Source organism: Anopheles stephensi, chromosome 2 (genome assembly GCF_013141755.1).
Source record: "Anopheles stephensi strain Indian chromosome 2, UCI_ANSTEP_V1.0, whole genome shotgun sequence".
NCBI lineage: Eukaryota > Metazoa > Arthropoda > Insecta > Diptera > Culicidae > Anopheles > Anopheles stephensi.
Window position 1 is genome coordinate 16,221,249 of NC_050202.1, and position 23,349 is coordinate 16,244,597.

The 23,349-nt window shown below is 41.9% G+C and overlaps 1 protein-coding gene across 1 annotated transcript in view; it reads left to right on the forward strand.

Moving 5' to 3' along the window:
* The first annotated feature begins 1,420 nt into the window (after positions 1-1,420).
* LOC118506315 (roundabout homolog 2-like) overlaps positions 1,421-23,349 on the forward strand; it is a 43,720-nt gene continuing 21,791 nt past the window's right edge. Inside the window, exons 1-2 of the mRNA XM_036043264.1 lie at positions 1,421-2,864; positions 12,706-13,799. Coding sequence (XP_035899157.1) covers positions 13,706-13,799 — 94 coding nt within the window. The 5' untranslated portion in view covers positions 1,421-2,864; positions 12,706-13,705. The remainder of the gene's footprint in view (positions 2,865-12,705; positions 13,800-23,349) is intronic.

Consider the following 23,349-nt stretch of genomic DNA (forward strand, 5'->3'; position numbering starts at 1 on the left):
AGTTGGATTTTAAATATATTTAAACAAATTTTAAATATATTTAAAACAAGCAAATTTAGAAATAGAATGCATGAGACATGTTAAACCTTGATCATTTACTGACTTATCAGACGCCCTACCCGTCTAAACAGCCCAAAACAGATTGTACGGACTGGGTTGTCCGGTGTTTTTCCATTACCAGCCTATTGTAGCTAAGAAAGATTGGAATGACTTCAAAGGATATCTTACCTGTAGATCACCCCACCATGAAGAGTAGATTAGGAATTAATAAACAAAAAAAAAAGCAACAATTCTTAAACGAAGAGCGATTTAACAATAATTATTCACCCGTCCATTTAATAAAAAATCCAACAAAACAAATGATGGATTAAAAAACAATGGGCCTATTCTTTTGAGGACATAACCTATCCAAATACTCATGGAAGAAACGAGAAAAGAAGAAAAAAAAATTAGCTGCCAAGTAGGTACCACACCGGAAACGGACACATGTATTTTTTCCAACTTAAAAAATACAACGGATGAAATAACGATTACCAAAGGCTTAACTGGATACATTTAAAAGCAAGTGGAAGCACATAAATGGAAGCAACCATTAGAACTCACTAGAAAAATGGACGAAAAGTCTATAGTATACAAACGCTCAGTAATTCATTTTAGAACGAAGCTAAAAATGGAACAAAAACAGAAGAAAAACAAAACAGACAGTTGTCAATACTCAACTTACTTCAGGAAGTAAAAATTAAGAATATAAAAATATAAAATGCAAATTAATTTAAATGTTTCACACGACATTTTCGCTTACACTTCAAATATTTCTACAATACCTTATTGCTTTCAAACCGAGCATGCCCGGGATAAGGCAGAATAACAGGGAGGAAATGCCTTGTTAATATTTGTGAATATGTAATCGTCAACACATGCGGTGTTGACAATACGGCGTCATGCCGTAATACTGGAATTATAAAATAATAACCTTATTGCTTTCATTTCTTATTTAATTTAAGAATGAACTTCAATTTAATTTTTTTATAAGTTAAAGTCAATTTTTTTCCTTAAATTTCATTTCATGCTAACTATCGCTACACAACTGCAACACACTCTCCTACCGCGTGTAACAGCATGCCTGCAACATTGTCCATGTCACAAAGCGTGCACGCACTTTCAAAAAATGCACCAACATTTCGCCTTCTCTCGCTCGCTCTCTCTGTAGCATTGCTACTCTCCCAGCATCTCTCGCACTGAGAGCGGCGGTAGCATAACTTAACGAAAGATTCGATACGAACCCTGCAAACCGTACGCATGAAAGGGATGCTGCGAAGCAATGTTTCGGTTCTCGCACTCTCTGTCGTAGTTCACTCTCTCGCGAAAGGGCAAACGCACGCACACGGCCGGCAAGCTTTTCTCTAGCAGGTCCGCGTACGTCAGCATTGTTTTCGCTCTCGCAGTCTTACACGAAACGCGTCAAAGTGAACGTGGAACACGGTCGCGCGTGCACCCACTGCTCCGTTGTTGTCCGTCGCGTTTTGTTGTGTCGGTCGTGATTCTATTGAGTGAGAAAGAGATAGAGAGAAGGGCGAAAGTGTGTAGCAAAACAATGGAAATCCTTCCAGCGCGTTTAGCGTGACACGGCCCGTGACAACATCATTCTACACGCACACACACGTACACAGGCGTCCGTTTTAGGACGTTCTTTATTGTTCTGGTGTGCAGTCTCCAGTGCGGTGAACTGCTTTGTGCGGTCATGAAAGGTGGTCGTTGTTGTGTGGATTGTGTCAATCTTCACTGATGTGTTAGTGGTGGTCGTCTCTATTGTGTTTGATGAAGGAAAGCTGAAGCTCGGCTTGTGTTTCCTCCCTTGACGGTGCGCTCCAGCCAATGCAGCTCGGTGCATCCGTGCATGCGCGCTGTCCTGGGTTGTGTGTGAGTGCCGGTGAATGTGTGTGTGTGTGTGCAATTGCGTGCTGTTTGCAAGTTGCCGTTTCCGTCTACATGCCGGTGCTATTTATTTATATTAATAGATTTATCGATGATACGCAGTGCATAATTTAATTGCAACGTCTTGTCCAGTGCGTGTGCGTGCGAGCTCTAAAGTGCATCGATGCGTGTGATGCAGTTCGGGAGTTGGCGATGCGTTTGATCTAGCCCAGTGAAGACATTCGGTCAATCGTGCGTTCCTGGGTTTCCTGCCAGCTTCCGCCAGTTTTCCTTCCTTCCAGCCAACCCGTTCTGGATGAAGCGAAGGCGTTCCGGGATCACCGGGGAAAAGCGGACGCACTCACTGTGCGTATGTGTGGTGTGCTCGGTGTGTATGTGCGCGCGCGTCAGCACGAATGCTATTTCTGGTACCGCGAATGAATAATTGCCGGCAATTTACGCCTCGTCTTCACAGTCGGCAGTCGTGCGCAACGTCTTCTTCAGCTGCAGGAGTTTGTGTGGAGTTTGGGGGGAAAGAAAGCAGAGCGGGGAAATTTGTGATCCGTCCCGACTAGTGTCCCAGGGACGTGTGTGCGTGTGTGCATGTGGCTCCTTCGAGCGAGATTTAATTGTCGAAGCACAAATTAAGCATTAAACGGTGGCGTGTCGGTGACTCTGCCTGAGAGATAGAGAGAAGAGGTCATCATCATCGGCATCATCAGCAGAAGAAGATTCTTTGTGGTGTGCCTCTTCTTCTTCGTCATTCGTCGCCAGAAGGCGCTACACGGACATCGTGAGCTGTCGAATAAATTTGCTCATTATACACCCAACCACCCAACCCAGCTCAACCCGCCCGGAACTGTTTTTCTAGTCATCAACGAGCAGAAGCGGCAAATCGACTTCTATTTTGTCTAGTCTTGGGTGGCGAAAAATCGGCCACTTACAACACGGTAAGTTAAATTATTCCCAGCAAGAGATACTAAATAGAGTTGTACCGTTGGAATGTGTCTTACCGAGCATGCGATTAAAGCGTTGCCGATTTCTGAGTTTGAAGAGCTCTCAAGAAAATAAAGGTCCTAGAGGTGCTATTGCGAAATTAGTTTTCTTCTCTTATTTCCCATGTTTTTTGTGGTTTTTGTTCGTTTTTAGTTCCTCTTTTTTATGTTTTTATATTTATAAGTATTCTTCTATATTTTTATTGAACTTTTTCTTAAAATAGGAGAAGTTTTTATTGATTTCGTTTTTTTGTTTTCAAATTATTTTTTTGTCTTTTGTTTTCTAATTTTTCGTTCGTTTTTAGTTCCTTTTAACCATATTTATGTTTTATATGTTAATCAATGTTCTTATATTTTTTTATTGAACTTTTACTAAAAGTATGAGATATTTTATTTATTTTTTATTACTTGTAAACCCATAGCTGCGGCAATTTTTATAACTTATATGTCACAGCTGACAGCCAAACCCATCAACATACTTCAATCCTCGAGTCTTAGACTTAGTCGAAACTTAATTTTAGTTCGCTATTTTTTCATCTCGTTTTGCTTAGGTTTTTTTGGTATTTAAATTCGTTTTAGCCCTTTTTTAACATTTACATGTTTCAATGTGTTTATAAATGCTGTTCTATATTTTTCTTTTACTTTTACATAAAGTGTGAGTTATTTTCATGTTTTCATTATTATGTATTGCTTGTAATCCCGTGGCTAAGACAATCTTTATAACTCATATCGGTGACAGCCCAACCCATAAACAACAAACAAAACAGTTTCATTTTTCGTTTCAAAATTTTGCTTTACGAACCACACACACACACGTAATATGGTTTTTTGGTTGTGATTTATGGGATGCATGGGTGGCAAACGGTTTCGAACAGATTCACAGTTTGCTGAAAAGTTACATTTTGTTTATGGGTGGTCCATTCCCCCCTCCCGTAATGCTCAAGAAAAGCGTCCATTAAATTATGTTTATTGTACGAGATTTTCGGTTCGGGGAGGTGGTTCTCGAGCTAATTCTCCTAACGCATTCGCAATCAAATATATGTGCTTCGGCACAGTCATAAACCTCCAAGTGTAATGGCTGCTCGTTATTTATTGTACTCCTTCCCGTCTTGTTTTGTTTCCGACTTTAAGGTTTTATTGCCAACCAGCAGAGGTCGTCCAAGTGATTGGGAAGGTTTAATTTTATTTGTCTAATTATACGTTTAATCCTATCGGTCTTCTTTTCGCCGACAAAAGAAAACCACATGAAAGCCGTTAGCGTTATTGCTTAATGCTCACTGACTGATTGGTCTAAAACTGACCTATCAGCGGTGAAATGGATGATCCCGGATAGCGGGACTGTTGGGGACATTCCTGTCGTCTGGCCGGGTGTCATTCTCCAACGGCTCAAATTTTACCGCGTAGCTGCCTGTAGCACTTGACGCTGCTTTTTCCCTGATGGTAATCGAACAATGTCATGCTCATTTTACGTTGCGATCGGGACCAGATCTGTTCGGACGTGACCAAACCCCGCGGAGTGTGTGCGTTTTTGGGGCTATTTTTACCTTCCTTTCTTTGCTCAGCTCACCAGCTATTTACACGCGAAAAGACAAGGAATGGCCGGTTTGTTGTCATGGGCCACGATCTCACAATCGCATAGGAACCACTTAATTAATGCCACACACCACGTGTGCCAGTGTCCAGAAGGCGTTGGTATGTTCATGGTCAGTGTTTGATTTAGTGGTTGGCTTCTGGAGCACTGGGCAGGAGAGTAATTTCTTGTCCACTTTTGCTGACGTGAATATAAACAACAAACAGCAGTATTTTGATAAAAATTATCCGTTTTTAAAACCGGATTAAATTTTTAAAGATATGTTTCTTTCGGTTGAACTACATTTTTGAACGTCTTTTAACTTTATTTAATTTATTTCGATAAACGTACCATTTCGGAAATGGCTAAGAGCCAACGGATTCGTTTTTCCATTGCTTCAAACCGGTTGCTTTCACCCGCGTCTTATCGGACGCGCATTTCTTACGCCCAAATGCACCGTGCCCCTGGTTTTCGGCAGTTGAACACCTTCAAGCCGCGAGGGAGAAGAAAATAAACTGTGACACCGATGACAGCTGCTATCAGCTGTTTTGAACGTTTCGGGTTTCTCTTTCCATGTTTCCTGTATCGGTTCAATGAGTCAGTGCGGTATCGCGCACAATAATGTAGGTTAAGGAAGCGAGTGGTGTAGTGGGTTTTGGACATGAGTATGATATGCTTTTGGGTAGCCTGTCTGGGATGAAACAACACGCAAGTTGAAGTACAACTCGTTGATATAGAAAGATGTTTTGAGATGTGAAATATTTACTAATGCATGTATTACACATCTTATTTTAAAGCTTCTATAGCTTCTATAGGTAAAATCAAGACCGAAATCATAGGAAAAATTTATAGGACAGACAGACTACCCAATAATTCTAGCTCAAAAAGCTACTCCTACTAGTTCTCGGTCTTCATAGCACAAATACCAAAGGCCTAGGAGCTATAGATAGAAGATATAACACCTAATTTCACAGACAAAGGAACAGTGGCTATTCAAGAGTTGTAGTTCAAAAAGCTATTCCCTTTTGGAAAAATAGAAGTTGTTGGTCTTCAAAGTAGCAATACCAAAGGTCATTTTCACATCAAAAACAGAATTAGATATTAAAGTAAATGTTACGAATATAGCAATTTCCTATCCACCAATCCTATATTGCACATCCTATAAAAAGCAGCACATTCATCCTTTATTCTAAAAAACTTGCAACATTTACTCACTATGAATTGCGCACAAAATGTGAAGCTCCGCTCTCACTTAGGAGCTCTGTCTTCATTAGGTAGCTCTGCCTTCACTAAGCAGCTATTCACATCTTACGCAGCTCTGCTGCCTCAATCAGTAGAACTTCTCACGCCTTGTAGCTCTGTCCGCACCCAAAGAATCGAAGCCTTGCCCTCACTTAGATGCTATGGGTCCTCAAAATGTAACTCAGTTCTCACAAGGCAGTTCTATGAGCAATCCATTCGCTCACTAGGCAGCTCTATTCTCAATTTTAGGATATGGCCACACGAGGACGACGAGTTCTGTCCGTACGAAGTAGATTTGTTTTAAAGATTGGAGCTAGAAGTTCTCACAAAGTAGTAGCTCTATCCTCACTAGGTAGCTCTGCGTAGGCTACAAACTTCTCGCTCTTAGTTAGCGTGAAGATACAGATGGCAGCAGTCTCCTCAGCTCTTAAAAAACAGCCATATGATACATACCAAAGACTCAAAGGGTCAAAAAAGGAACATTTTTTTAAAGCTTGGTAATAATATTGAATATCTACGGTGGTATGCCCGGGATACGGCAAACACCAGGGACAGTGGATGCATTGCTTAAACGTGAACTTAAAGCTTACACTTAAAGATGCGAGCTTAAAGACCCAAAGTCTCCATTAATTATTAATTTATGTTATCATCAGCCAAACTTACAAATTTGAACAAAAATGTTGTCACAATTACATCAAGAATAGAAAGGTAGAAAGATAATATTTATTAAAGTAAAATGTTTCATCAACTATATTATTTAACGAAGCATAGATCTATGGATGTGTAAGATATAATTAAATTTTAAATGGGTTGCAATCTCATTGTGTTTCATCATGCAAATAAGGTTTGATAATAAGGCTCAAAATATCATATTACATAGCTCGCATTGATTTTCAATTTTCTGCAAACGTAAACAAAAGCCTCAATTCGACGACTAGGATGCAGATCTCCAATATCAGGTATTCTGCTGAAAATGCCACCGAAACCCTAGCACCCGGATGCATCACTGTCATCACTATTCCGGTGCAAAATCTCGCATACCATTTTGGCCGCATGCGCTCTATTTGCAAATGCATTCCTAGAATGTTTTTGCACTCCAAACAATAGTGCTTTCCCAATACACAAAGCACTGCAGAGAATCCTGCAGGGAACGTAAATTAAAAACTGCTGCCGCTGTTGCTTGTGTTGTTTCGCGTTTTCGATTGTTCGGTCTGATGGGGTTTTGTGGTTTAATTTTACTTCCGCATCGAGAGGGACTTCATCACAACAGTATATGGATTTACTGATGAATCGATAATTTAATATGCGCTCATCATCGCAACCATGCACAATCAACAACGGGAACAGTCACGAATCCCAGCGCCGAAACCCCTTGATTGTCAACGCTCCTTTACCATATTTTTGATGCACTGGCAGGAACAAAAGAAGGACGCTTTGTTGTAGAAAAAAAGGCAGGTCCCGATAATCTATGTGTAGCCGGCCCTATTCGTCAATAAATCAACGGAACGGAAGGGCCATGTTGCTTGCTCAGCAGCAAAAAAGCATTATACGTTCGGCTTCTTATTACACGAACGACACGATTATGATTGATTGTCGCTTCCGTAAGCAGCGCGCCGGTTTTTAAGACCGGGGGAGAGTTTGGTTTGGTGTGTTTTTAGAGTTGATAGATTTTAGGTTTTTTCCCTCCGTTCGTCTCTTCTGCTACCGGCATTCCCGCGCCACGGCACTGATAACGCCCGGTGGTGCGTTCGTTCGAGCACACGTACGGTGGGTCGCTTCCGCGCCGCTGTCAGACAGGCCTATCAGATTCAGTGAGCTGTCAGCGAACATCAAAGTGTCACACTTGCTGCTGCTTCTTCTACTGCTGCTGCTGCTATTTTGATATCGCACCATGTTGCCATCGACTAAGGGAAGATACCTTTCTGCCTTCCCGCGGCAGGGCAGGGAATTCGTTTGACGGTTTGAAGATGTGTCAGGGTTTACGAAATAGCTTTTTGATTGGGACATCTTTAAAGCTGTACGTCATGGAGTGTATGGTGCAAAGAGGTATTTTTTTTATTTAGAGCTAGGGGAAATAGAAATAAAATGTTTGATGCTTTGAAGTTCAATACATTGTTTAATATATTTAAAATTGTCCTACAGTCGTTTGAAAGGCAGATATTAATGGGAGATCCTTCGAAGAATTAGTTTTTAATTAGCTATGACTTGCGATCGTAAGTACATTGGGGTGTGGAAGGTATACTCAAGTAATACAATATCTCATCTGACGGACAAAATGACGTAATGCCTTATCAATTTGTGACACTAAGAAGTTCAAACGGATAGCTTCAGGCAATAGTGTTGGAGGCAACTCATAAGAAACTATATCTGTTTAGTCCCACCTATTTAGAGATGGGCGCTCGAGGTCGGAATCGCGATTCTGATCCGATCCACACATAATAATGAGTGCGATCCGATTCGAAAAAATGATTTCGATCAGTTCTGGACCAGTTTTTAATTCAAGACTCATTTATGATTTTGGTATAGATTACGGACTTTGGATTTCCGTTTAAGTTGCAAAACATCCATCTCGAACATACTGTTCCGTGTTCGGTGTGGTAAGCGTTACCATCGTATGGCTGCCTGATGGATTTAGCTACTGTTGTTCTTTCCTCTCGTTACGTGGTGATCCGGTGGCAGAAGCAATTGCGCCGACGGTCTTCAAATGGCAAGACCTTAAATCGGACCAGCTCTACGTACGCAGAACTGGTTATGCAGCAACGGGTGAAGTTAGTGAATGTAGCGAACAATGATGGTGGTCCGGTGGTAGATGCGACAACACCAGGAAAGAGGTTCAAATCCCATCCGGACCGTTCTCCCGTAGTGAGGACTGATTATCCAACTATACGTGGTATAAATAAGTCTAGTAACCCAGAAACGACAGGCATGAACTTAAGAGGTCGTGAGGCCAAGAAGAGAGCCAACAATCATAGATCAATTCCTGTCGAGGCTGTAGAGCTTAAGAAAAATAAGAAAAACAAATAAAATAAGAAAACAAATAGAGCGCAGAATCGTGATGCGGACTCGACTCCTGTACCGGAGCGAACCGGTCAGATTCTATCCGGCAAATGGTAGGATCTGCCCATTGCTAAATCTAATGTCTTCGATCCTCACCTAAGTTCGATCAGTCCTGATTTTAGTTTAGTTTTACCTTTAGACCTCATTGGCTGTGCCTTGGTCCTGTGTATTTTTACATAATTTTGTCCTTGATGACTCATATGACATCTCTGTCAATCGTTTATTATTAAGTATGTCCGATTATCATAGTAATTTTCAAACAAAATTAAAAAGATCTGAATTATTCTGTCTTTTGTATATTTTCTCCAGAAATTTAAATTGAGATGATTGATAGCTTAGGCATCAATATCCTCCCCACAAAAAATAATATCAAAATTTGCAACACTAACACTAACGGCCTCTAAACTCCTTACATCATCCAGTGGATGGCACTCGAACCAGTTGGTAGGATGGATTCGATTGCGTTCCATTGATGGATCCCGCAATTGACCCATATTTCCGGCAAAATTTCCACTTGCTCACACACGCACGCACTGGTTGACTGATTGATTGCTTTTTCAGCGATTTTACCAGCTGACCCCTGACATGGTTTCGATCGTAACGATGACGATGATGATGAGCATTTGAACATCGCAAGATGATGCTCTCTCTCTCTCGGTACGATACGTGAAGACAGTTCCGTGATTGATGCCATCATGCAAAGATTTGCACGATAATGCACGGAGATAGCTCACGTTTTTTCCTCCCCGATTTTATACTGAATTGCGTGTGTCGAAATCGTGATATTGCTCAAGTTTTTCGATTTTAAAACATATTATTGCGCTGGGGGGGATTTTTTTACTTTGATGTATTTTAAACAAGGGTACAAGTTCACGATGAAAAATAACCATCCATGATTGAATTATTAATTTAAGAAAACACGAAGATTACAACCGTTCCGATCGCACACGCAACACTCACTGACGGCCACAATTTGGCGAAAGTTCACTTCACTCTCGTCAAACGTTTGATGATGTGTTGTGTTATTTCTGCTCTTCTTTTTTGCTTCTTTCCCGCTTCAATGAAGCCGTTTACCTTAACGAGAAATTGATGTCCTGCCAGTCAAAAGTGGAAACATTTAACAAAAGCAACCCACACCCCGTTCCTGGCGCGCGCGCGCGCGATCTCGGAACATGTTAATTGCTAGCCTTTCCCCCGACCGACCGACCGACCTCGCGACCACACGATGCGTTGCTTTTGAGGGGCAAATAAGAAATAAAACATGCTCTGGGTCCTCCCGTGTGCTCCGCAATTGCCTTCGGATCTCTCTCGCTGACCTGGCTCGCTAACCAGCCCGTTTTTCTTTAATTTACTCGACGGTTTGACGGCGGATGCTGTTATAGCCGCGCTTTCGACATCGTCGCCGATACCGTAGATCTTATCCAACCCTTCCGGACACTGTTAGGGGGGGGGGGAGTTGTTTCAAATCTGAATGTGTTGCCCCCGGTAGTGTCAAGGTGTTGAGCCCGTGGTTCGGTCGGAGCGAAGGACCCCTGCTGTTTAAGGCGAGATGTGTCAGAAAACGCTGTATTTACAACTTGGCATTTAATATTTTAACGATATCGAATAGTTTTGAGAATCTCTTGAGGATTTCATCAGTTTGAGCTTATAAGTATATCTTATGCTTACAGAAGTTTAACTTATCTATATTCCATTCTATGAAGAATTCCTACTATCCATCAACTGTTTATGGACCTCTTATTGAACCCCGAAAACAACCCCTAATGTGTTTATTGGTAAGCTGATCAAATAATTAGCTCCATGAATCAGCAATGATTCGATCGTTTCCTTCAAGGTTGTGTCTAGCTGCGACTTCAGACGAAAAGCGTGGCTATAAAACAACTTTCAACTCACCAACGATGTTCAGGGGGGATGTTAATAAATTCTCCAAGTCGGGCGTGCGATCAATAACTATTTTTTAATTATTTGAAACGCCTCCCGGGTTCACGCCGGTGGCCCGGACTGGCGTGAAAAAGGTTAAACTGGGCCACTGGCACTAAGAAGCCATGCTCTGCCTGCCTGGGTGAAGCCATTGGTGTGTGGGGCTATTAGTTAGCCGGCAGCTTAAACGAGCGGCACGTAAGTCTTTTGGTGTTTAGAGTGCTTAGAGCGCCCTTGATTTGCGTTTCGGGGGAAGGGGAAATTAGGACAATGCTTAGTGAGTATGATTTTTATATTTAGGAACTATCAACCGACAAGTTCAGAAATTCGAATTTCATCAATAAGATTCATCAGCATAGAGCATGGAAATTTAATAGCTCTTTACCTTTACCGCGAACAAGCATTCAATAAATAGCCAATGTAACAACGAACCCTCATATCTGCTTACCAACAACTATTTGGAATGCGCATCATTTGTCCTTCTTCAGCTGATGGCATATTAATGTGCTCATTTGCTAGCCAATATGCTCTTGTCACACCTTGACAGTGGACTCAGATTACGCACAAACCCCCGGTGGAGCAGCAGCGTAGTTTAGCGTCTTATTAACATGCACGAACACAATCGATCGTTCGGTGCAGGAAGTTGTGGACAAATGGAAACTACAGGAAGACCTTACAATTGATTCATAGTTCCCTGGTTCCCTTTTGCAGTTGCCGACAACTAAGTTTTTTTTTGTTTCGTTGGGCATCAAATTTCAAGCAACATGTGTTACTCATCCGCTCATCGTTTCAGCCCGAAGAATTCGAATGGTCTTCGAATTACAGTGACGGCGGGTCAAATAGGAACCGTGGGCATGGGCATTGCAAATGACTTGTTGAATCTTTGGAGCGAGTCTTTTTTACACTTCTTCGCACTGAGACAGATTTAGTAACTTCAGCTGAAGCAGACAGCTCGTCTCTTACGCACACGACGCTCGCGCGGACGAGCACTATCGGAGACTAATTTGTTTCGAATTTCCTTAGCGTGGACCGGATATTGGAAAAGATGTTTGGAAAATATGCTCGATGCGATCGGGACCCGGGACCTCCCAGAAGCGATGTTTGGAGAAAAGTTTGCTTATGGTTTTATTGTTTACCGGCAGCGGTGGTCGTCAGAGTGTGCGTTAGGAAGTGCAACAGCTCGAGATGCATTAAATAACAGTTGGAAGTTACGCAGCGCGAAGTTTGATGGTGAATGAGGACGTTGTAGTCTCTTCTGTTATTCAGATACAGCTAGATACGCCTAAAGGAATCAACATATGAAAATCTCTCCCGCCACATTTGGTCTTGCCTTGTAGAATTAGACTACCTCCTCCTTCGAGGACTTCCGATTGAAGAATAGCTTTGAACGTCATTCTCTCAACAACAATGGTGAAAAGTCCTCTAGCTTTCAGTCCTCTGGTTTTATGGTGCTTAGAACAGCGTTGAATTTATAAAATCTTTCTGGAGAACCTTCCTAACAGCTAACTGTTTCTAATCGCTCTATCATGTCCAGTTGCCCGGTCGGTTCAACATCAAAGCCAACTTCAAAGTGACTATCTAAATGTGTTTGATGCGGTCACATCAAGCCCTCGAAAGAGTTTTAAAATTTTAATCAATGCGTCGTTGTGAACCATTTTTTTCGTTATCTCTCCGGTCTACAGTTTTACCCTTCAAGTGAATTTATTATGATCAGATTTTGAGGAAGAAGCAACCTAGATAGGGCAGAATGGGTATTATGGACTCATAAAACGACCCAGGAAGTAGCATAATAATGCTGTTCGGGAGGATGCTGAAGCACGTTGACAGAAGGAGAACTGCATGTTCAGAATTAAAAAGGCAATTAAATTTCACGCTCCATGATAAGTTGTGGGACATGTTGCAAGGCAGCTTGGTACCTGAAGCAGATGGTTTAGTTTTAAAGTTCGTTCAAGTTTTGCATTGGAAGTCATGTTAATTCGTTTATTCCTCTGTTTCTTCTCTTTTCAGCCTAACCGATGTACTGAAGCTGTAACATATTGCATTTACCGTGGATCGACTCAACAAAACGCACACAACGTATCAACCGCGCACTTCCAAGCATCAAACGCCTACCGATCGGTCACCATAGTCAAGTTCCTGCCAGCACACAAGGCCTAACCGCATTTATTCCTCGTAAAATTGCATACATACCATTGGTCGACGGACGCAAACGGAAGACCGCCAGCGAAGGGAAAAAAGGTTTTTTTTGAGAGAAAAAAGGAGAAAACAATAACGCAGACCACCATTCAATTCCTATACCTCTCTGGTGATCGTATCCGGCAGCTGTCGATAGTGAGTCAGTGTCGTCTATTCGGAGGAGACTGGTGGAAAACCCTTAATGAAGGCATCCTCTGGCGGTGAAGCTATTCGATTCGACACGCAAATAGACGGCCGACCAGAAGCGTCCTGAGCGAGAAAGCCGGCACACAGCTGGAATAACGACAATCGGGTGTTCAAACTACAAAAAAAAGGATGATCCTTCGGCGAAGACAACCTTCATAACTCGAAAAAGCAATTAGGGTGCACCATTCACAAAAAAGAGAAGAAGCGTCGTGTAGAATTCGTCAGGCATTTATAGTCGACGCGCGAAGACTTGCCCTACTGTGATAGCCCTCTACCCAAGGTTCCTGGCAGACGTTCGATCCTGCAGCAGCAAACACAACCATTGAAAATCGAAGAAGACCGGACCGGAGAAGGTCACCTGTTACACGAGTCGCCAAGCTATACCAAGTCTCGGTGTAACCGAATGCAAATTCGCTGTTACGCCTTGGGCGGACATTTTGTACATGTGCAAAACACGCTAGTGAAGGGAAGCGTGCAGAAGCGTGTTCGGTGCAACATATCATACGAAACAAATCGTCATTGACCCGTAGCAGAAGTCGCACGGGTCGACAAAATCTTCAGTTAAGCTGCACAAAAGGTGCTGCAGATTCAGACAATCTCTCCAAGATACATAACCGAATCCACAATGCATTACGGCGGCAAGATGCGCTGGACGACGCACGGGATGGTTCGATGGATCACGCTGGTGGTGGTAGCGTTCATGTTACCGCTAACGAACGGTAAGTTGTAGTTTTGTTTGTCTACAATTCCAACTCAATGCTCCCCAGAAGACAGAGCGTGTACACTTATATCTTTTTTAGACGATAGTTCCGTTCTTCTTCCGACCGACACCTTGTCGGTCAGTGCAAAACTGCCATCGTAATGGCACGAGATGCGTGTACCTGGATTGGTTGGGTTGCTTGTCGCTGTAAACAATGCAACGGTCGGTAGAAGGTAACAGAGTCATTTTTCATGTTTCTACTGCAGATCCCTTCCCTACACCAGCAAGCGTGCATCTCACGATCGAGATTAAGCCGCTTCGTTTGTTGCATCCAATCCATCTGTGTTCCGTCCGACAATCTCGCTCAATCTCGCGTTGCATTGTATCGGGACCGTGTGCCCAGATACCGATGAACGAGATGCTTGCTCTGTTTGCCGTGGTCAGCAAGATAGTGTTGCGGACGCGCTGTTGATCTTGTTCGGTGGATAAATTCGTTTGACCCGTGGGTGCTCAGCTCATCGTTTGATTAAGATAACGCGTGTAAACGCGTTGCACTGCTTGTCATCCTATTGTAAGCAATGTTAATCCGCATCCACGCTAGGGTTGGTGGTAGTTAAGGGCTTAATGGAACCACAAGTGCACCGTGAGATAGAGAGAAACCAGAAGATTAGTTAGTGGGCTTGTTTTCTTGTACAAAATTTTGGATGTAGTTGTATGTCTTTGTAGATTTTTTTATTCTTTTAGAATGGACGTATTCCCAGGACACATAGGAAATATATCTAGATATATTTGTGTTATCTGGTGCCTAAATTGCGATATCATCTGCCTTGCGAGCAGATTCCGTATCGTCGTCTGGAAATCCAATATCCTGGCCTTTCAGGCCGTCCGCGCGTTCTCTGTCCATGTGGAGGACATATGAAGACTTTACAGCATGGGTGGATCGGTGTAATTCTCATGACATGACCAATCCACCAGAGCCTAGCGAGTCTAATGTGCTGCATAATCTTAAGGTTATCAGCTTGTAGAGTTATTCATTTTATTGGCTCCTTCATTATCCAGCAACCAAAACCTTGAAACCAGGGATCCTTATGAAAATTTGTAACTCGAGCAAGACTTTAAAGAGTTCTCCAGAGTTCGACAGTTTCCACATCTCAGAGGCGTATGGGATGATTGGGACTACAAATGTTCTATACAGTTCCTGCTTCGTCCTTCGCTATAGGTATGCTGAATGGAGAATTTTACTCAGCCTGTTTATCATTTTATAAACATATGACGCTCCTAGGGTAGGAGCGGCCCGATGCTAGATACGATAGCGGCGCCGGTCTTCACACGACAGGACCGGGGCTCAAGTCTCATCTGGGCCGTTTCCCTATAGTGAGGACTAACTATCCAACTATGCGGTATCAATAAGTCTAGTAAGCCAGAAATGGCTGACATGACCTGAGAGGTCGTTAGGCCAGGAAAGAAGAAGAAGAAGAAGAAGAAGAACCCTAGCCATATTAACCCATTCTTTCGTATGCTGATATCTGATTATTTTTCTGTTGTTAGAATATTTGTAATGCTCTTCAAATACTGTTTAAATCCATATTAGAAAATAATGAACCTTGTGCAACTTGAACACTTCATCAAATTTTACCCTAATATTTATGCAACGTCATCCCAGTACATCATCCGAAAGCCTTCTCCCATTTAATTTGGCACATCTCTTGGAAGAAGCCACCTCCACACGAACCTTATCCACCCACTACAAAACTCGGTTTTCATTTCGCGTAGAAAAAGTCCTGGCTGATGGGGAAAACTAACAAATTTCTGCCCCCGCCCCGAACGAACCGCGGAAGTTCCAATTAAGAAGCCAGCTTACCTTGCTGCTTCCCAGCGCGCGGCTAAATAATTTTCTTGTTGTGGTGAAAATAATGAGGCAGCATCGAAAGTTTGGCGTTCAGAGTTCGTTTCGGTGTTTTTTTTTTGTTTTCGTTCGTTCAGCACCGGGGCGCGTAATTTAGAGTGTAAACGGCTGTGCTGTTCCCTTGGCAATTTAGCCGGGAGTTTTAAGATTTATGCAAGCAATTTCGTTCTGTGCTAGAGATAAGAGATGAGACGGGACGATAGCTGAGATTAGATTCGTACGGCAGGAAGAGTTCGGTAGATTTATCTTAAAGCTGCTGAGGTCTTTAAAGTGGGTTAGCGTTGTCTCAGAATTGGAGTAATATTCTAGGAAAAGCGGAAACTTATTTGTTGTATTATATTTTTAGCTCTGGAATACATATTTCATTCACCAATCTAGTAACAACTTGTGCAACCACTGCGTTAAGCCTCCTCTTTGTGGCTCCAGTTCAATGTTTCCAACGAACGACTTCATAATTGTCGAACCGGAAAATGACTGCGAAATGGCAGAAGCGGGCACGTCCATGAACCAGTGGTCAAATAATGAAAAACCACCAACCCCGTGTCTACCGGGGCGTAATATTGCCGCCGTTGATGTGGGGTTGGTTGCAATATTGCGTACGTCAAATGACCGCTTGCACTTGGCTTGGCGCTTTATGTTTTATGCCCTCGTCTGGCTCGCTATAAATATTTAGCATCGCACTTTATTGTGACAGTTCTGTTTTGATGGTTGCTTATTATTCGGTTGAGTTGTTGTACTGTGTACTTCAAGCACTCATATGGAGCCTTCAATTTTATAGGCTCAAATTTGTTATTGCTATATAGAATTGTTCAACTAGATATTCCTTCTATTTTATTCTTGTAGACATTAGTCAAGCAATTAAAATTCAAACCTAACCTCAATGTTCAAACCATCAAATCAAACGATCGTCAAATGGTATTGGGCGGCACAAGGGTTTTTTTTCGGCGTTGCCAACGATTTCGAATCGTTCCCTACGTGACGTTCGTGGTGCCACCCGCTCGCAACCAAGCACACACTTTCGGTTTTGGTTTTGACAATTTTCCCAGCATATTTCAAACCGTTTGTCGCGTGTGTGCAGCGCCCCTTTTGCTGCATGCAGCAGGTTTAGCGATGGCTGCGGCTGCGGTTTGTGGGCGAAAACCGTTTTAGCACGAAATGCTAAATGAGGCTGCCAATTATGAAATCATTCGACTGGCGCTACGGAATAATAATCAGCACACGTTTGCCATTTTTGGGGCTCCGGTTCAAGATATAGAGCAAAAGTGGACCTCGAAAAACAAAAAAACGGCCACCATTTCTAGCTGAGCCATACTTTTCGAATCGGTTCGATTGTCCGCGTCGGTTTCGCGGTTCAGCAAATTCAAATGACGGATAAATAGCCCTGATTGTTTTCCGTTTTAGAATCCTGCCGGTGTGCAATTGGTTGGTGGGCGACATTTTCAGGGGTCGCTGGCGGGGGTTATCGCTTATGCAATGTGTGCGTACAACTATGCGTGTGAATAATCGCTTTTTTCGTTTGGAATGTGGTGTGAAATATTGTGCTTCGATTGTTGACTTTTTTTTACAACAATGCATTACTTTTCCTTTGACTTGCTAAATTTTTATCAACTTGTTTTTAGACAAAAAATCTTTAATATTCAGTATAAAATTATCAATAGTTGAATTGCATTTCCAATCAATAGGATGATTAAGTTCAGAATTTAAAGTATAGAAATAAGATTTGGATAGATAAAAATAAATATTGTACAATGTTATAGAAAGGATAAGTTTTTTTACTAGCTCATTATCAGATTGATTTAGCGGAAAAAGAGCTCGAAGTAACTTTACCGCTATCTAAGCATTCTATTTTTACTGACGTGTTTAATTTTTTATAATTATGTTTTATTTTTTTATTCGTAAAGGATGGCCTGGCCGCATTGCTTACTTTTTATAAGTATGTTTTATTCTAATTACTAGCATTGGCATGTGTGTGTTACAAGTCTAGTTTGGTTGGACAAACATTCTTTTCTAACATGTGTTTAGGAGAATTAATTGCATAAAAGCTACAGCTAAGAGAGAAACTCCAAGCAAATTAGCATAACAACAATATGGCCAGGTCTTTGGACTTGAATGAACAAAACCTAATAGAATGCTTGTGTGTTTGTTAAAATTTTTATATTTTTTCTCAGTTTTTTAAAAAATTTGTTCAGAAAGCTATTAGCTTTCATGCCATTTCATCGCGCAGCTGTCAGTATGCTTAAAGTTATTTCATTACTTTATTTTCTGCACCAGCCAGAATTTCCGTCCCGTACAAGCACACCCATCGCCATTTTATCGACATACAATTTCCGGCTTTGATTGCACCAGTTCTACACAGTACCAGTATGTGTGAGTGTGTGAGTTTGTTTATCGTTTAGTTTCCGAGGTCCTACTGCTGGCCGCGTTTCTCGGGAGGGCGTTATTCAAATCACGCACTGTTTGTTGTGTTTTTTGTTTTGTTTTCGGCATCGCTGTGTTATTCAAATATTACAACGATGCAGTATGAATATTTTATGCGTGGGGAAGCACATTCTATGCCTCCGGCCCCGTGGGCCCCCCTGGTCCGAGAGCAGCTGGAGATGGTTTTCACTTACAGTTATTGTCCGTTTTATAGTTTGACGTTGGTGCTGATGCTGCTGCTTTTTGGTTTGCTGGCGGCAAAGTGGAGCTTTCAGCAGCCCTTTTCGGGAGTGCAAATTTGTGGAAAATCTATATTCTGTACATGATAGGGCTATCAATAAAGCTTCCTACACAGTGTGCCTTTCAGGGGCTAGCCAATAAGTTAAAGTGTTGGGAAAATTATTACAGTTAACAGAAGAAGTTTTATGATCCTTGATGATATTTGTGGTGGTTTATTGATTATTGAATGCATGTTTTATATATTCAAAGAAGGATTACATGGAGAATTGCTTCTCCCAGTGTAAGGAACGAAGTCATTTCAGTAAAATAACTCTATAATTTGAACATACTAGGATAAAAAGAGATGATTTACTGATGTGGTTGTTACTCTATTTTATGATACTCATTACTTATTCAAGTTCATTAGAAGCAATCTGTAATGCTCTCAGTATTGGTTTATTTAAAGCTGATGCATCTCTTCTGGTTGTATTACTCTTTGGCCGAGACTTCATGATACTATATCGCATGCAGTAAAAAAAACCCTCAACTATTTCTTTACTACACTCCAAAGAGAATTTAAGCCCCAAGTCTCTTACATTACACACTACCTCAGGGAAGAAAATTCTAAAGGAAGGAAGGATTTACGCCCATTTCGGGCAAGGGCACCGTAATAAAGCGAAATTTATATCGAAAGGGAAACCCCACTTTCCACGGAAAAAAGGGAACAGCTCTTTGGTTTGCAGAACAGCCACAAAAGAAAACTGTGCCAAAATTAATGTTTCTTTCCAAGGGATGCCCACCCGGACTTGGCTGGCCGGTAAAACAGATAAATTGGTCAAGATATTCACAGCACGTACCACAGGCGCCTCGTGCCCGGTTCCTCTGTGGGAAAGCTTTTAAGCAAGTGTGATCGGGAAGGAATTCGGGTTTCGGGCCAACAATTTTCACTTCTTTAAGGATTCGATGCGTAGAATATTTGTTTATCGGGTGTTACGGGACATTGAGAAAAGAATTTCTGATTGATATAAATGGACAAGAGAAATTGGAAGTATGAGTTGGGCTTTTGGTGGTGGGCAAGAAGCTGTCATATGCACTGGTACAAGTAGGGAAATAATGACTGCTGGCCTCCTGCAGTATTAATCAACATTCAGTTATTGGAATATTAATGATGTGATTTTGTGTAATGTACAAATAATTGGGTAAACATCGGCTTAGGCCGGTTCCGCTGCTGCTGCTGCTGGTGGTGCGTTGATGACGGCGATGACGATGTTGATTACGAGGCGTTAGTGTCGACTAGTGTCGGTCAACATGTGGGTCTCTGTAAGTTTTTCCCCTTGTCCCTCATCGGTACACTAAGCGGATGTTTGTATTAAGAAATAAGGAACACAAAAAAAAACAAACGCCATGATGTTGGTCGAATATTGTATGAGTCATCGGGGGGAAAAATTGAGGAACAGTGTGGGCCACTGGTCAAACATTAATCAAGGTAATCATAAGCAGACCTTCGACACAATACACGCGGGCCAGCCCTCCAGCTTCTTTATGGTTTTGGTTTTCAAGGCCCACAGCAGACGATGAGCTTGTCCGATAAAAATAGGTTAGTTTTGTTAAGAAAAGAACTGCAAGTCCCCGGACCAGTCATCTTGGGCCATCTTAGGCATCACCCGGAAGATGACCTAAATCTTTTCATAAGAAAAAGAAGCATGCTGTGTTTACTCTGCCATCCTCGGTCGGTCGGTGGATCTGCTCGGGTGGGATTTGTTTGGTTATTAAAAGCAGCTACCGGGTTTTAGCTGAGCTAAGCTTTCAAAGCTAGCTGGGGCCAGGGTTCTTCTTACTGGCGAAGGACATCATACACTCATTTCGTGCAACCCTGATAACACTTTGGAGCGCTCCATGATTAAAAGTATAAAAGAGCCCGTCAGCCTTTTTTCAATTTTCGAGCCTGTGGCGAACAATCAGAAGACTCTCACCCCATCTTCAGGCCTGATGATGAAGCTGCTATCTGGTGAAGTGTTGTGTTGTAAACAATTTTACAAGTAGTAAAATTAAAATTCTGTGTGTGAGAATGATGCGGGCTCGGCGTATGGGTTAGATCAAAAAGATTCGTGCCATGCCATGGTCGGTGTAAGTTTGCGTCACTAAGTGGGGAGCGTACGCATGCTCAATTGCGTATGCTACTGGAGGCAGCAGAAACCCCCGTTTTTGGACGGGCCCGACTGTCTCTTGTGGCAAAAGTTGTTAAAAAGGAAATTATGATTTAATCAAGGGCACGGCATACGGGATGAAACGGGAAAGGTCACCGGCGACGAGTGGCTCGGCTGGCGCTCGTTACAAATTAAAATGTTTTCAAGTGTGTTGAAGTTGCCGGGGCGGATCTAATGAAACTCTAGATAGCAGAGGAACAGTGGGTTAACATGCGGAAAGAATTATTTTTAAATGTTTTAGTATGAATTGTCAAATATTGTGGCTTTTGATAAAATTAAACCCATAAATCAATATGAATTTCACAACGAAAAAGCTCAATCAATTGTCGATTGACGAAACAAGTGTCCGTCGCTGTCCGTCGGGCACTTTAGAAAGGCCGTTTTATCATCAGAGTTTTTAGTGCTGCCCGTACGTTTTAATAAAAAAAAAAACAAGTCCGTTGAGCCACTATCATGTATCATGGCTGTCAGATGGCTCTGTTGCAACTTCGATACGGAGGAGTGTCGGTTGCGTGTGCATATGCCATGAAATTGTAAAATTCAATTATAGCCTCCACTAGTTGGGCCGGGGCACTTGTGCCTCTTTCTCCAATTGAAAAGTCCAGTGAAATGCACAATTGTCCGGCTCACTCGGCTCCACACACACAAACAAGTGTTGCATGTCACCATCATGTCCGCCATGGAAAGCTTCGTCCCCAGGACAACATTATTGTGACTAGTAGGGCCCCAAACGACCGGGCCCAAAGACAAAAACGCGGCCTCGCACTCGCACCGATACCGCAAAACATCTGTATCTCTCGCGTGCGGTATAAACAATCGCGGGCGATCCGCGTGAGGCGTGCGAGTTAAATAAATCAATTTAATAATTTGTTGAACCAATTACGTCGGTGCGCTGTGGACTGTCGGCTATGGGTGTTGCGTTATCCGGTTCACTCAACCTCATCACACAGCCCACACTCAAACGGGCCGTCAGAAAATGACCCGTCCGGGGCCAGGCCTGGCCGGGGGTTCGTCGGTTAATTTGGCGTGCCATGAAGAAGAAAAGTCGTTGGGTGGGGAAAGATTAATAAAAAAACTATGCCGCCACAATGACATGATGTATGACAACGGAGTGAAAACGATATCGGATGATATTGATACTGCTCGGTTCCGAATGATGATGATGATGATGTTTGTTAATTTTCCAGCAAGGGGATAGAGTGATACATTTCTTCTGCCTTCTGTTTACGCTTGTGTGGGTCGTTCATTGGATAATTTCGTAAAAGCAAGAGATACAATTGGTTTTTTCTTCTTTGTTTTCATTTTATATATAAAAAAGAAGGTTTGTTCATGAACAATGCAATGATTGACGCTTTTTGTTGTATGAAGTGGGTGGAATTCATTTTTTGTAGAATTTTTTGCTCCGGAATTCAAATTATGTTTAATTTTTTTAAAGCGTATTATTAATTCTTTCTTTACAGAGTTTTTCAGTTGATAAGGCAATAGCATCCATTCTTATGGTAGGCTTCTTAGATGAAAAGGCAAACAAAGCTAGTTGATATGGAAACGACTTCAGATGACATGGAATTCAAATATCTTTTTTGTGATGTCCTCAGATGATATTATCATAGTAGTATATCTTGTAAACTTTTTTTAGTTTTTACATTTTTATTTTCCATGTTTTATGTTGTTATAATTTCTAAACATTGTCAGTTTATCTTGTCAAACACATATTTCATAACCTTTGGCTGGCATATGCTGAATACTTGCATCGTGGTTTTCAAGAACTTCTGACGAGCTTTCTGAACAGACGATCTATCAAGGATAAGCTAGAAATTATTATCGCATAGCTCGAATGTACTTTTCCTTAATGTGGACAATTCAGTGTTGATTAAGTTCAAATTTCCAAATCTTGGAGCGGTTTAGTGGCCGAGGCGATAGTGGCGCCGGTCTTCACACTGCTGGACCGGGGATCAAAAGCCGTCTACACAGCCTCCTCATACTTAGAACCGACTATCACATAGAACATGTGCAGGCTTGAGCTACGAGTAAAATCAAGTCACAGAATGCCAGAAATGGTTCGACATCGTTTCTAAATTCTCGACGAACCCCCAAAACTTAGTCTCTTATTCTTGAACAGGACCTCAGTATTTTAATCTTTAGGTTCTAAGCTTGGTTGTCCTTGTCTTTATTTTTTTGTAGTTAAGGATAAAATTCATTATTCTGGAGATAGTTTGAGTCATTTAGAAATTGCCTTTAATGTTGTAGATCTAAAGTTGGGGATGTGATGCCTAACTTAACTTAAGGATTCTTGAGGTCTTTTTCCATCCGGAGGCTGATATACTGGATAATGAGTCTCAAGTGTAATTTGATTGCTTAAAATGTTCGTTTCAGTTTCATGAAACCTCTTCAAAAATAATTTAAGTTTGATTTTAAATTTTCAAGAATTTCAAGAAGAAACTATTCAAACTAACCTTTAAGATTCACTATTTGTATTCCCCATTCGCTATGAACTAAAGTTTAGTGGAATACTTCGAACAAAGTTGCACGTTCATTAAAGCAAACGCCGTGGAAAGAAAAGTTAAAGCCGTCGTAGAGCAAAACCTACTCTCTCGCCCTCTCTAAATCAAGCTGGTACCAACTTTATTGTCAATGCGTGCGTTTTCTCCCTGCCGGGCAGATTCCGTGTCATCGCTTTGCGCAACGAGATTTCAAAGGAAAAACGATAAATAAACAGGATGAGACAGTGCAGCGCCAGCAGGCAACACCAGCAACGGCAACATCCATTTCAAAAACAAAAATGGCCCCGGCCACCAACGATGATGATCCAGCTGCGTGCG